Genomic DNA, 14,730 nt, shown 5'->3' with positions numbered 1-14,730 from the left:
TTGAACGATCTCGTGTCTTATCTCTATCATATTTGGATTCAAGGCACGACACGGAGCTCGGCATGCGGCTCACAGAAGCACGCCAGCAGACAGTCATTCGGTACAGGATCTATATGGAGCCGGCGTCCAGGATTTTTGTAGTTTGCGCATCGCTGGGAGAAGCATCTCATCAATCGGCGTTTTTGGATTGCGATTAGCTATTACTTTCTTCTACCATATTCTTTGTTGCTATCTCTATTCCAGAGGACCACCTCTGTAGTTTGGATTCGGGGCTCACTACGCCCAGACCTGGAGCTACAGCAGCTTTTCAGGTGGAAGATAAGAGGAGGTATTTGGGTTTGGGTTTGGGTTAAGTTGAACGGGCATAAGGGCCAGTCATTATAGGTTGAGAGTGGGAGGTTCTCAGACATGTCATGTTATTCAAGAAGAGAGAGATGTCGAATCCAGGGAAAAGGGTGAAAATGAGAATCAATAACAATACCCAGGTCTTCCACAGTGAGCCCTGGATTTACACCCCTTTGTCCATCTTCTTAGTGAGACTTATCTGAGTGAACTAGTAGCAAGCCAATTCGGTTCTTTGAGTGACCTTTGAATTGTTCAGTCCAATCGCTTTGTTCATTCCATCCCCCGTAATGTTCTCACAGAGCCTCCGCCCGTTCAGTGACAAGCTGTAGTACAACGCATCTTGTTCTTCGTGTTGCCGCTGCACAGTTATTAACCGTCGAAGATGGTATATATACAGAATGGGCACACATAGAACAGCACTAATCATATTCTTTAACTTCAAATTTCCTTAACATATTGAGACAGCCATGACCGGGAATCACGATTCTCCCAATTCGGTTCTATCCCATGTCCCTCGGGAGCTCGACCCTAGAGCACCACCAGCTCCACTTGACTTGCTATCAACCGTTTCATCCGTTTTTCACCAACGATCAGAGAGGCTTCGGCGAGAGGCCCTTGCTCTTACAGACGCAGAGATCGAGGCTGGATTCATCGCTACTCGAGAAGCGCGGATCAAAGAGAAGCTCGAAAAATTGGAGGAAGAAGAGACATCAGAAGACGAGTGGGCCGAAGAAGAGTATGAAGATGAAATTCCTTCCAGGGAAGATGTCGAAGCTTTCGTCAATGGTGTGATTGATAGAGAAGCCACAGGCTCCGTCCTTGAGCGTGCAATAGGAGAAACAGTAGAGGACCATAGAAAACGGATTGAGACTCTCGAGGACCGCATTCAGGGGTATCAACTCTCCAAGGCCGTGCTCGAAGACGTCCGGGGAGATCCTCCAAGGTACGTGGAAGGGTTCCCAGTGAACCTCGTCAACGCTTTTTTGCGCCTACGTCCTCGCATTGCCGTGATGAATACGGGGGGGTTTATTTGTCTTCAGTGTCAAGTCAAAGGGAAACGGTGCTCGCGAAACATGAACTATTCACCCGCCTGCGAGCGATGCAGACGCCATGGAGACCCCTGTTTAGTCAAGGACTTTACCCACCCTGTTGTTGCAGTGCGCTGGTGGTTTGCTAGGGGTCAAGAAACCGATCACATTGAACAGGTGGAGTTAGAATGGTGGTTGGAGAGGCTGGCGAATAAAGGTCGGACAGAGGGCATCCAGGCCTTGCCAGTGTGGCCTGAGGTCGGAAATAATCCAAGCAATAATCGTGGTGAAGAGGAGTTGCCTCAAAAGTGGCAACACATCTTGAAAGGATCCGCCAAAAGGAAAATAAATGCATAGTAAAGCGAAAAGGGCGACACGCATCCAGTCATTCTTGGTAAATACCCCTATGTATCCCATGTCAGCCTTTCCCGGTCATCAATCAAAAGAGCCAGTGCCATCTGGGGCCATAGACAAATTCCCAGTCAGAATCCGCAACCCCATCCGCCCAAATCTATGAACCCAGTCTCCCTCAGTTGTGTAGTTGATGCACTTGAGTGAGGTTGTGATTCCCGATGTTTCCTTTCCCATGAAATTCGCATAGAAGAAAGTAGTGAAGCACCAAAGTAACTCCACAGACCTAAACATATCCCTTCATTTTCCACTATTTCCTGACCATCTTCAGCGGAATGCGAGCTGAGGTGGATGCCTCATATTGGCTACGCCCGATTCCTTTAGCCTCACATCACGCTTGCTCTTCCGTTTCTTAGGGCTTGGTGGTGGAACAAATGCATTGCCAGCGAGAGCATCTAGAGGAGTTCTCGAAACAGGAGAGATGCTGTCTGTGAGGAACTTTGACTTGGTCCTCTCGAGAGCCGAAAGAACATTTTGCCTATAACGAGGATTGGGATTGTTAGGTGATCTTAAATGCCTCTCTAGCCCAGGTAAGGAAACATTCACAGTATCATGAGTCCTGGCTCTTGGGACTCTCCTGCGCTTTGATGGGAGTTCAGTGTTCGCTGAACTGTTAGGGCTACGAAACCCTTGCCAAGGAGGTTGAGGCTTCTTGAGATTTGTGGTAGACTCTCGTAGAGTGCCGCATGGACGCGGTGGCACCGAGAAAGACGAGATAGTCTTACTAGTGGCAGTTTCTGGGCCAGATTCTGCGGCTATCTCTAGAACGCGGTCTTTAGACTTTGTGGTTGTAGTTTCAAAGCGCGTAGGTGTCGTAGTGAAGTATTGGCTGATTGATGAGCCTGGGCTTCTTGTAGGTGTGGGTGGATTGCTCGGTGCAAGATCAGGTAACACCCAAGGCATCGGTTTGAGCTTATCTTGAGGTTTCCAAGAAGCCAGTGTTCGAGAATCCATTCGTTTGAACAGTTCCCGATTCTTCTTCGGAGGACAAAGCCATGCATGCGTCTTCGCACCATAAGCATTGATTCTCTGTAATGGGTCGACTTTCAGACAGTTCCAGACGAACTCAATCCCTTCGAGAGAGGGTTTTGTCTGCATTCCATTGAATAACCTGGTGAGATATTCGATTATGTCTCCTTGCTCCATCTTGTTGAGCTCTCCGTCGTGGTTATCAGATGCGAGGAGGAGTAATGCAACAACACCTAAGGACCAGATATCGACAGCCGCAGTGTGAGCTTGCCCACCCGCAGCGAACTCCCTTTGAAGCTTATTAGCAAGTGGCTTAATTGCGAACCAATTGACGTACGGTGCTTGGTATCCTGGTGTTCCAGCGTTTGTGATCATTCTGCTGCGTCGAGGAACGGCAGAATTGCCAAAGTCTGAAAGCATGACTCGATGATACGCAATCTTAGGTGAGTATGCCAAGAGAATATTCTCTGGTTTTAGATCACGGTGAACAATGTCTTTCTCGTGGAGATAGCCAAGACCACAGACAACTTGACGTATAATGATCCGTGAGTCGAGTTCCTTGACTGTGCCATGGCGTAGAATGAATGACATGAGATCACCACCAGATGCAAGTTCTGTAAAAGTATAGCTAGGACCATCAGTTCATGTTTCTGCAAATATATATATATATCTTACTTACAGTGAGTGTGGTGATGAGATAGCATCCACGTAAGGAAGGATGTTAGGCTATTACAGATTAGCGAAACTCGCAGTACCAGCGCGAGTCGACTTACATGTCTCAGCTGGCGCAAGATGTCGGCTTCCTGAAACTTGCGACGGATATCCTCTTGAGAATTCTTCCCTTGGATCTTGTCGAGATTAATCAACTTGCAAACTAACTGCTTCTTCGTCTGGACATCGCTTGCCAGGCAGACGACTGCTTCCGCTCCTTGCCCCAGGCAATGGCTACTGACGTGGTACTTGTTTGCAAACAACTAGGACAGTTAGTTTCAGACCCCGGCTGGCAAGAGGAATCATTCAGGCCAACCTTGCATTCCTCCATTTGTAAGGAAGTTAACTCATGGCGAGGAGGTGGCTGATCTTGTAGGACTGTAAACTTCTAGTATGGTCGAATTTCGATCACATCGCCGCTCTGTAGTAGGTAGCCGGGGCTTATATCCGGACCAGAACCAATGAGTTGGCCATTGACAAAGGTGCCGTTTGAAGACTTTCGGTCCCGCACGTAGACATGGTTGATAGTTGGCTCATACACCACAACATACACTTCACAGTGGTTTCGAGAAACTGAGACGTCGAGGTCATTGTCGACAGCCAGCGTGCTGTGTGTGTGAGCTTGTGGGAAATACGTTTCATGTGGAGATTTGCTCACTTTGCACGAGGGTCTCGCCCGATCTTGAAGATTTCTCGTTCCCACACTGGAAACAGCTCTGAGAAGCAGGTTAGAAAGAGCCAGAAGAGGTGGAGACCATATGAGATCTTAAGGGCAGGGCAGGAAGAGCGTACGCTGAGATTGGTGTTCGCTTCTGGTGTCTACTAGATGAAGATATGCAGCTGGAATTTCTTGCGACGCACGAGTCGTATCCTCTTCCATATTGAGGCTCACAGATTTTGAATCTGGTTCATCTGCTCGCACGTGTAGTGTAAGTTAGGTGCTGGATTAGTTGGCGCAGTAAGATTTGTGTAGCAAGATCACTAAATCGTTGGTTTAGATGGCGATGGTGGTTAGGTAAGGTTAAGGTAGTGTAAATTCTTCAGTTGCCTTGTTGGCTAACTTTCTCGTCGGTTCCAGTTCCTATTGTCGCAGTTGAACAATTGCAGCCGTTCCTTGCCTCCTTCCTTTCCTGCTTTCTGCTTCAATCGTCGGCCTGGCACTGGCACTGTATGCGCCGGACAGTGCCCTACTCAATTGGCACTGAGCCCTTCTCTCTCAGGTCGTCGCCCACCACCCAACTTTTTGGTGGGGCCCTCCAACCGTGAGATGGAAGGAACGATGGGGTTCGGTCACGTGCTCTAGATGGGGTTGCATACACAAAATCGTAATTCTGCCCTCCAAGCTTCAGAAGTTTGTTCCTTATCCCAACACGATTCTCATCCACGAAAGAGTAAGTTTACGCGACCCGACCCCGGCCTACAGCTTGTAGCTTGTAGCTTGCAGGCATTGAGCTTGAGCTCATGCCACCGCAAGCTACTTGTCTTGTTGGCGGCATTTCGCATACGCACCACAGCTGCTAACGTCTTCCAACAGCATCGTCAATCAAGATGAGAGCCAAATGGAGGAAGAAGCGGGTTCGCCGCCTCAAGCGCAAGAGAAGAAAGATGAGGGCTCGATCGTAAGTTGCATCCCTGTCATCGACATGTTGACAATAGCTGACTGTTTTCGCAGCAAATAAACACCTCGCACCTCAACCTGACTTGACTCATCTCTCATGATGTTACGACTTCACACGCACAACGATACTCTGGCCGAAGCTGCGAACGCTACCTTGGCGCCTCTGGGATGTCCCGCAACGTTATGAGCTGGGATTTGACTTTGGGAACTACGTCACGGTGGTGGAACCCCGCACTTGAGCGGCTGTTGGGCACACAATGAACATTACGGGGAAGGGAATTATGACAACTGGACGGTCAGGAACCAGGCGGTGTTAGGATCAAAGACCATCAGTCATGCTCGCAAAAGACGATGCAATCAGAACTTGAATGGCAGTTCTAAGACAAAGAAATACAGAGTGTTACTCTGACCATTTGTGTGTTCCGTGATTGTGCCCTCGTGACGCTAATGAGCCTCGAGCTGGAGGTGGACCAAGCCGTGTCACGCGCTAGCTGTTGGCCAATTGCTCTACTTGTTACATCTTGATTCCAGTTCTTTCAATGCGATTGATTTCGCTATTCCTAATTTTGAAATTGACGATGTGTTGTGCGTGACGCTCTGTCGCATTCAGCTCGACGTCACAAAAAGAGTAGCGCTTAACCTCTGTGGAGCTGGGTATCTACTGGGTGGGATGGAATGCTGAAGATATGGAAATTTGGAGATACTGGAGCTCAGCGAAATGCATCAACCATCAATTGAATTGCATAAGATAATTTATGAGATCGCCACTCTGAAGCTCTTCCATGCAGCTCTTATACATTCATTCCTGAACTCAATTCTTCCACATATCTCGATGCAGCTGCGAGTTACGTTCTCGCCTTTCACCGCCTTCCCTGTCCGGCCGGCTAAACGGCGGACCCTCTCTTTCTGCCGTTGAAAGTCAAAAAATTTCTAAGACCTTGTCTGTATCATCAGTACCTGTACTCAAGATTACATACGAAATCGATAATCGGCCATCCAAAATGGGGAGTGAAAAGCGCAAGAGAAGCGGAGAGTCGACGAATCCAAAGAAGAAGGTCGTTATTGATGCGCCTCCCTTATCAGCGACCGTCTCTTCCGTCCTCAGACCCAAGTTCTGCCCTCCTGTGATAGGTAGCAACCACCACCTCTGCTTGGGCGCGCTGCGACAGATATTGACTGATCTCGAATAGCGACGGCTGTTGGGTTCCAAGTACCAACGAACATTCCCTTTCACTCATATGCGCCCAAGAATGGCGCCAAGTCAAAAAGCAAGCAGCCTGAATCGGCTGCCGAAAAGGATTTCCTGCTGCACTCGAATGCGCATCGATCTATGGATTATACGGTGAAATCGGACGAGCCAAGAGGGAAAAAGCCAGCTTTGAATCACTTCGTCGGAATCTACGACCCCAAGACAGGAAAACTCGAGGTGGTCGAGGCGAAGAAGATGACAATGCGGGCTTCAGTACGAGCAAGGCAGGGCGCCGCTGTCACTTCTGGTCAGCGCGATAATACCCAGGTACGCCTACATCCATCTCCTCTAGAAGGGCAATATTCTAACGAAGTACAGACAATGCTACAGCTCAAGACAGACCTCGGCCAGACATTTGGTACCAAGAAGGCCAAGAAGGCCATTCAAGAGAACGTTTTGAACGCTATCGCACCGCAAAAGAATGCCGGGGAAGAGCCTGCCAAGATTGATGCAGCAGCACGTGCTATGCTCAACTCTGTCGGAGAAGTCACGTCGACCATGTCATCGAGAGAGGAGTTACAAGCGGTTGTGGATGCCGCCAAGCCTGTGCCCATTGCCAACATGGAAGCGACCGAGATCCAAGACGTTTACGATCCCAAGAAGATCATCGGAGCCGATATCCTCAAGCTGGTTCCCGTTCGAGAATGGCAAGAGAAGGTACAACACAAGGAGAGCATTCAGGTATTGTCACGCTTTGTTGCCGCTCGGGTGAACCGCGTGGCAGGCAACGAGGAGGCCGTGGATCGACTACGTGTACTGCGTTACTTCTACTTCGTGCTTCTTTTCTACCTCCACAGCAAGCCTGGCAAGGCCCGTGGCACCCGAACTATCGCACCACGAGAGAAACTTAGAGAGTTCCTTGCTCCTGCGCCCGAGGCCGTGATTGAGAGTATTCGCCGCAAATTCTCTGACCGTGGCGAAATGCGCAAGTTCCACGTGGATCTGTTGATAACACATTGCTGTGTTTTCGCAAGCATCATCGACAACTTTGAGGTTGACACACAGAACCTACGTGACGATCTGAAGATCGACCAGAAGACCATGAATGCCTACTTCCAGGAGATTGGTGGTCGTATGAAGCATGTTATAAACAAGGATACGAAACAACAGGTTAGCGTGGCCCGTCTAACGCTGCCATTGAGCTTCCCCAAGCAGAGGCAATTTGCCCCGAAACGCCGATAGGAACGGCCATTCAACGGATGGGCCCGCAGGTGCGAAGAAGAATGATTAGTTAAGAGGAAGAATGTGAAGGGACAGTGTGAGCGGGTGGTTATTGTGATGATTGAAAAGAAATTGCATGCTGAATCTTTCGGCAAAGGAGTTTTGCGGATGGACCGGGGATGTCAACGTACCTTGGGCTTCAGTAATTCAGTGCCTACCAAGATAACGTAGTTCGAATGGATTATTCATATACGTTATATATACATCTTTAATCGAGACACTTTTGGCTGTTTCGTGATTGGTCCGGGATATTTCAGCATGCTCCTAGCTCACCTGAGCTGTAGACAGCAAATACAAGGTATTTAGAGCCTGATGAATGCTGTGTGATAACTCGGGCATTATGCAAATCAGTTATCAATCTTTCTACGATATATTGCACAGCCAAGTTCAGCCAAGTATTCGTTCTATGTCCAGTAATCGATCCCCCTGCAGACTTGGCTCTGGCAACATCTCCGCCTCCCATGCCGAGGCATCTCGGTATGCCAACCGAGTGGGGAGACAAGATCCGGGGTAAGTCAACCACCCATGTACGTAAAATACCCAAGGTCGGAGAGAACAAGAAGTCAACTTAACTTCTCCTGTTTATCCTCTTCATCATCAATCCTACAAGTCTCTTCTCCTCCATTCATCTGGTATCTATACTTCGAATATCCTCCTCTCAGATCCTTTACACTACAGTCTACAGCTTTCAATATGGCAGAAGAGTCTACCCTGCAACTCGAATATCGTGGCCGTGTAGCCGTTTTGACCATTTGTAATGAACGAAAACTCAACGCCTTCAACTCAGCACAATACTATGATCTCGCTCAGAAGATGCGAGAGATTGCTACCCATGACGAGGTTTTCACTACGGTGATTCTGGCAAAGGGTCGATACTTTTCAGCGTGAGATCCTTCCACTGTGTCTTCCAAATGACGGACAACCAATACAAGCATGCACATCACTGACTGTTCGCAGAGGAGCTGACGTGGGAGTCTCTCGAGAGATAGCCGGAGACGGGAAGGCAGTCCATAAGCAAGTCTTGCAGGGCTTTGTCGCTCAAAACCTCAACATCACCCATGCATTTGCAACTCATCCCAAGGTTCTCGTCGTTGGCCTCAATGGCCCTGTTGTAGGCCTTACAGCTGCGCTCATTGCATTTGCTGACTTTATCTACTGCGCGCCGTCGACCTTTCTCCTCACACCTTTCTCTTCTATTGGCCTTGTTGCTGAGGGTGGTGCATCGCGAGCACTCGCACTGCGTCTCGGACCTGCACGAGCGAACGAAGCATTGCTCATGAGTCGCCGCATTGGATCTCAGGATCTTGAGCGCTGTGGATTTGTCAATGCCATCTTTGACGAGGGCGATGATGTCAAGTTCAGGGCTAGAGTGTTGCAAGAGGTTGACGAGAGGCTGGGAGACCATCTTATCGGGGATAGCTTGATCGGAATTAAGAAGCTGGTCAGGAAGCCTGAGCTGGATATTCTGCATACACAGAATGTCCATGAGGTTTTTGCTGGGCTGGAGAGATTCATGACGGGTGTACCCCAGGAGGAGTTTGCAAAGCTTGCGAGCGGTGCGAAGCGACACAAGCTGTGATGACTTGCGCTTTATTGTCTATACCAGAGAAGACAACGCGAAGCCATAAGACTCGACTCGGACACGTGCTTTCTCGCCTTATGATTCCGTGTCTTTTGGTCAAGGCAGCAATTGCGCCACTGAGGCAGATAAACGTTATGAGATATTGACCTTTGAGATACTGGCCTACTATAGGGGCCTCATTGTTTAAGCCTTTGTTTGGAAAGTTAAAAGCTTGATGGCCTCATATGAGCCTGACAGCAAGGGGGAAAAATGATTCTGTGTCTTTTCTTCACCCAACTCACAAGGTACGCTGCTAAGCTAAGCTAAGGACTGACTATTTTCCACTACCTTTAGTTGTATATATACTAGAAAGAGCTGTAGTTTTGCAAAATATTCACGGCAAATTATCTCTACTTCTGTCTCTGCTGACCACTTCACGGAGAATTGCTAATTAGGAATTTTAACCCCAGGCAAGGTTCAACCACAGCTGAGAATTTATCTTGGAAGCTAGATTTTCGCAAAGGCGTATTCAAAAAAAAATTTCACTTTTAATGACACAATGCTGATTTTAACCTTGAGCAGCATTACACCGAGCTCAACGAGACGTCTTGGTACAGTATCAAGACAGTAAAATACACTGTGACTTTCCGCATGTATACCTAAATTGCATCTGAATCACTCCACTTCTCTCTTTCCATAGCTCTTATCCGAATTCGGTTGTAGTATCATATGCTTGACCTATGATGAGCACTTGGCATCAGAGAGAAAGTTCAGCTTCTACACTTGAACATGATGTGGCCGTGAACTGAGGTCATAGAATTATTTTGGTCTTTTTAGCCGAGTTGGCAAGTGCCAATAAATCACTGGTTGTGTTATCGTCAATCACATATCGAGGCCAGCCAGCGTTTCCCAGCCAGACAGGGAAAACAACACATAATAATACATAGGGTCGAAGAAATTTACTAATGCAGTGGCCATATTCGAGGATAATGGAGGCAAATTAAACTACCTACCCGGGGAAGGAGGGGGTCCGGAGTAGAGCTGTTTTTCACAACCATGAACCAACCTTTTAGTTTAGGAAGGCTCGATGACTATGATCAGCAGATCTCTGGACTATCAGAACGCCATATCTCTGTTGGGCTCTGTTGGGTCTGTTGATATGCTGTTCCGCAGGAAATCTGTTACTTCTTGAGATCTCGTAAATATATCACAAGCCAGCCCATATACTATAGCAATTCTGAAGAGGGAAAGAAAACACTTCCTTTGTAATGCTAGCCCCCTGACCTAGACCCCCGTTATCCGCGTAGGTATCTACCTGCGCTGTAGCTTATGATAACTACTATACATACATGCCTGCCTCTTAATCCTTTTGTGTCTACCCGAGTAACTACCTAGACAAGTGAATAATGTCAAGGTCTTGCCTCGAATTGTTAGTATGTGTCAAGACTGCATTTAGTAGATCCATTCATTGCTTATTGCCTGCCATATTTGATGTCTGGTACGGCAGTTACGCTAGTCACTTGTTTCCCAATGACAGTAGGAGGGTTAGAGGTTCCTGCTTGGCAAAATGAAGTCTTGATACTTGAGGCAGGAGTGATCATTCTGAGGATATGGTATATCTTCTCCTCATCGTCTTCTTCCTATCATCATCCTCCTCCTCCTCCTCCTCCTCCTCGTCTTCCTCTTACACCTCGATCACACATTGCATCTCCTTCTGTAGTAATCTTTACGGTCACAACCCCTTTTTACACAAATGACATAATCATTCTTGAACAACCTTGCAGTCGACATTCCTAAGAGCTCGACTTGCAAAGTATGTGAAACACAAGCGGATCATCTAGTTTCTCAGTGAGGCTAATGACAAAGGACGTAGTTCTTTTTCTTCTCGATCTGGGCGCTCAGAATCTCATTTACGCATTCGCATAAACAGCTGTCTACCAGGTCACATCCTGGGCAGCTTCAAGAGTCAAGGCAGCTTCAAAGCCTTCAGGGACATCGCCGATTGGCCGCCTCAAGACGTCCCCGGTGAAGGAGTTGACGGGGCAGACGGAGAAGATGGAGGATTGGAACATTGCGGGAAGGTTGAAAGGAATCGTGATCGGACAACAGCGTTGGTAGCCGTGTAGAAGAGTTAGTCTAGCGAAGGTTTCGTAGAAGAGACTGGTGAACTAGGCTCAGGTCAATTTCAACCCGACGGATTACTTGTGAAAGTCTTGTGCATAACCTATAACATCAAAGGACATTTACCTGACATGACCAGCTCCGGCTCAACATAATCCCCTGGCATGATGAGACCAATCAACTCCGACAGTATGAAAGATCATGACAGCCTCAAGCTATGATAAAGAGTTCTCACAGATCTTACTTGGCTCTGCCGGATCGCGCCAGCGGAATACAAATCTTCCCCTTGATCGCTACGGAAACGCCCCGTCATCGTTTTCAACGCAAATCAGAACAAGATCTAGCACATGCTTGAGTTGAGGGCATAGCCACGAGTCACAGTTCTTTTTGATGGTTCCCGTGAAAATGTAGCTTGCAATAAACTACAAAATCCGAATATTGATATTATCCCGACTACTGCCTCGCCGCAGATCCATCTCGTCCTCCTCATTCCGGTCCGCCTTAACCTAAATTTCACTCATTCAGACAAGACAACACTGTCTATTCCATCATCATCTAACTGAAGCACACAGTGCTCACTCATTTCTAAAAACGATTGATGGCCTATGTCTCTATTTTCGGAGACAGAGGCGGTGAAAAATAGTCACCCTCGAACAGAAGACAAAAACTAGACGGGACCCCGTGTTCTCTACGAGCCGTGGTCGTATGTGATAGGCGGACACGTCACAATGCCTTATGAACAAGGTACTGACACTCGTATACATACTATTCGGTGCGGACAGCACAGTTTAATTGATAGTGTCTTCAGTAGGAGTGTCATAATTGGTAGGTTGTTAATAGTCTTCGATAGCCAAGTGTTGCCTATTCCCTATGCTAGCAGACCAAACAATAAACTGACTCGTTGCCAGAAGTCGTTGGATGACTTGGAGATTCGGTGTTTTGCTGCTTCGTCTAACTTGGAATGCCGGTAAACATTGTCCTCGAGGTTCTGGAACGAGCTGCCTGTTAACTCTGTGTTGCCGATGCAACGCCGCAAGAGGGCAATATCAAAGAGCCATTGTGTGAAGACATCCGTCTTCTGCTCGGCACTGAGACCAGGCTTCTTCTCCTTGGTATCATCTTCCGGCTTTGGCAACTCCTCTTCTGCACTGGCCTTCTTTTCATCGGTCTCCTCTGCATTCTCGTCCTCTGTATCACCTTCTTTCGTATCCTCCTTTGCATCTACCTCCCCCGACTTCTCGTCTTTGACGTCTTCCCTGTCGTCAACTGAGTGCTCCACCACTGCTGCCTCCCACATTTTGCATAGTTGCTTGGCCAGGTGCTTCTTCAACACAGACACAGCAGCTTTGGTCCAGAGATCAGCCCCCTCGTCCGACATAGACAGTGATAGTGATCGTAGGAACTGGAAAACCTCTGGCGAGGGCTGGTTAGGTAGCGCTGGCTCTCCATCCCAGAGTGGTCGACCCACCACAAGTCGCTGTGAAAGTCCTTGCTTGGAGAACTCTTCCAGAGTAGACCGTGAAACTGCCAAAGCCACCTTCTCGTGCATTGAAGGGACAGCCTTCAGGCCAAAGTTCTTGATGGAAGGGCGATCTGGTATCTGATTTCGAATATCTCGTAAAACACGGAGGAAGTACATGGCTACTTTACCATTGCGCAATGACTCGGCCCGCTCATCCCAGAGACTTTGGATTTGATCTTCAAGCTCTTTGAAATACTTATCAAGCGTGGCATCCAGCCTTTCTTGCAGCATCTGGGGATCTTCTTTGCTTAAGAGTTTTTGTCGAGCTTCGATCGTCTCCTCATCCTCAATCTCGTCGTAGTCATTATCCCAGCGCTGCCGTCTCAATTGTTCAACAACCTCCTTGACATCATCGATGACATGATACCATGATTTGTAAGAGTGCGCTGCTTTGGAAACAGCATCATTCCGTCCATAAAACCGGGACACGACCTCTTGCACGAATGGGGCAGCGCCACCCACAAGAGCTTCATCGTAACCGTCTTCGTTCCAGATGCTCACATGTTCATCGGTAATACCATCTTTCCATCGTCCTAGGGCTGCAGAGATCTCTGACCCAACTAAGCGGAGCTTGCTGACCTTTATATCAAGGACTTCGAGCATGCGTGAGTTGATGGCTTCACGGAGAGAATCCTGCATTTCTGATGGATCGATACCTCGAGCCTTCCCGCCATCTCTAATCCAAAGCTCCAAAACACTTGTTCGAAGCTCCATGATCGACTTGAATTCGGACATTGTGTCCAGCGTTTTCTTCAGTCCGTCGAGGAGAACCTCTGATCCCTTCTCGGACCATGCTGCTAGCATCTCACGAGCTTGGCTTCCATCCAGGTCGTCATGTCGAACAAACGGTGTGAAGTACTGGATTTCTTCGTCACACCACCGTTCATATAGGTCTAATCGTAACCCTTCAAGCTGCTTGAGGCCGGAGTCAGCTAGGAGAGGGTGGCTCTTAAGACCCGAGAGCGCCAATGACAACCTGCCTGGCACTAAAGCTTGCACATCAAGAAGGGTCCTCGAATAGAGCCTCAAACTTTGAACAACGTCATCAGCACTCCTCTTCCGATTATTCTCTTCCACCTCAAATGCTAGCCCCATAGCCTCTGCTCTCACATGGAGAAAATGGCGGAGGACGTCTCTTGCTCCAGAGCTTGTTGCTAGGCTGTATGCACAAAGTGCCTTTTGCACGTCTTCCCTCTCCGTCTCATCGCCAGCTCTCTCAAAGACCTTCTCGACGTTCCTGAGCAGCCTTCGTCGTAGCTTGCTAACGGATGCTCTCGCGGTTTCCATGTCTTGGCGACTGCTGGTATCAGTCGCATCGTCCGAGAGACTCTTTATCAGAAGTCGACTCAGAACCAGGACCTTTGTGGAAAGTACCAGTCTATCTCCCTTCTTGGCATTGTCGCCCAGTCCACCACTGCCCTTAAGTATTCGCCCAACAACTAGGACACAGGCGTCGAGTAGCCTCAACCGTGCTGCGATAGAAGGAGCGGATTTGTTCTCCTTCGCGACAAAATTTGCGAGACCCGTAGCCTTGGCGCTAATCACAGCTCTACCGCATCGACCACCCATCTTGCCTAGAAGCTCCTGAACGACATCGTTGTCATCGCGCATGTGCACAATAGTGTCCGCTGTGCCTAGCAGATCGCGATAGGAGCTTCCCACCTGAGTGCGCAGGCGGGTAGACTTTTCTTCGATTGCAACATGGAGGCTTTTATGAATAGCTCGGATCTGTGGGAGGGTGTTATTCGGAGAGAAGATCTGGGCGGACGAGGTGAGCTTCGAAGTGTCGATATCGGCCATTGTTGCGCGAGAGCAATAGATTGTATAGTATAGGTGTTACCTATTGATAGGCATCTGCTCAATATTTTGTCGCACCCAGGATCGTATGGTCGTTGGAAATTTAAGGAGAGGCGTTGGAAGGTTGTAGGTTTGCTCAAGGGAAGCTGTTCAAGCAACGTGGAGTTTGGCCCCGCC

At 48.4% G+C, this 14,730-nt stretch overlaps 5 protein-coding genes; 3 read left to right on the top strand and 2 right to left on the bottom strand.

The window, feature by feature from the left end:
• Window positions 1-812: 812 nt before the first annotated feature.
• FFUJ_08680 (uncharacterized protein) lies at window positions 813-1,730 on the top strand (the record flags this gene model as incomplete). The annotated part of the gene is made up of 1 exon (XM_023580591.1): window positions 813-1,730. One exon carries the CDS (start codon window positions 813-815, stop codon window positions 1,728-1,730), a length of 918 nt encoding a protein of 305 aa, XP_023433342.1.
• A 321-nt stretch (window positions 1,731-2,051) lies between these two features.
• On the bottom strand, window positions 2,052-4,344 carry FFUJ_08681 (related to calmodulin-binding protein kinase; the record flags this gene model as incomplete). XM_023580590.1 has 7 exons in its annotated part: window positions 2,052-3,042; window positions 3,091-3,381; window positions 3,433-3,479; window positions 3,527-3,727; window positions 3,877-4,072; window positions 4,123-4,180; window positions 4,257-4,344. The coding sequence occupies 7 exons, from the start codon at window positions 4,342-4,344 to the stop codon at window positions 2,052-2,054; spliced, it is 1,872 nt and encodes a 623-aa protein (XP_023433341.1).
• Window positions 4,345-6,083: 1,739 nt separating this feature from the next.
• On the top strand, window positions 6,084-7,513 carry FFUJ_08682 (related to DNA-directed RNA polymerase A (I) chain; the record flags this gene model as incomplete). XM_023580589.1 has 3 exons in its annotated part: window positions 6,084-6,213; window positions 6,273-6,598; window positions 6,650-7,513. The coding sequence occupies 3 exons, from the start codon at window positions 6,084-6,086 to the stop codon at window positions 7,511-7,513; spliced, it is 1,320 nt and encodes a 439-aa protein (XP_023433913.1).
• A 732-nt stretch (window positions 7,514-8,245) lies between these two features.
• On the top strand, window positions 8,246-9,131 carry FFUJ_08683 (related to delta3-cis-delta2-trans-enoyl-CoA isomerase; the record flags this gene model as incomplete). XM_023580588.1 has 2 exons in its annotated part: window positions 8,246-8,436; window positions 8,510-9,131. The coding sequence occupies 2 exons, from the start codon at window positions 8,246-8,248 to the stop codon at window positions 9,129-9,131; spliced, it is 813 nt and encodes a 270-aa protein (XP_023433340.1).
• A 2,971-nt stretch (window positions 9,132-12,102) lies between these two features.
• Window positions 12,103-14,556, bottom strand: FFUJ_08684 (uncharacterized protein; the record flags this gene model as incomplete). Its single annotated transcript, XM_023580587.1, has 1 exon — window positions 12,103-14,556. One exon carries the CDS (start codon window positions 14,554-14,556, stop codon window positions 12,103-12,105), a length of 2,454 nt encoding a protein of 817 aa, XP_023433339.1.
• Between the last annotated feature and the right edge of the window lie 174 nt (window positions 14,557-14,730).

This window comes from Fusarium fujikuroi, chromosome FFUJ_chr07 (assembly GCF_900079805.1).
Source record: "Fusarium fujikuroi IMI 58289 draft genome, chromosome FFUJ_chr07".
Classification (NCBI taxonomy): Eukaryota; Fungi; Ascomycota; class Sordariomycetes; order Hypocreales; family Nectriaceae; genus Fusarium; species Fusarium fujikuroi.
This window is presented reverse-complemented; position numbering and strand designations above follow the sequence as displayed.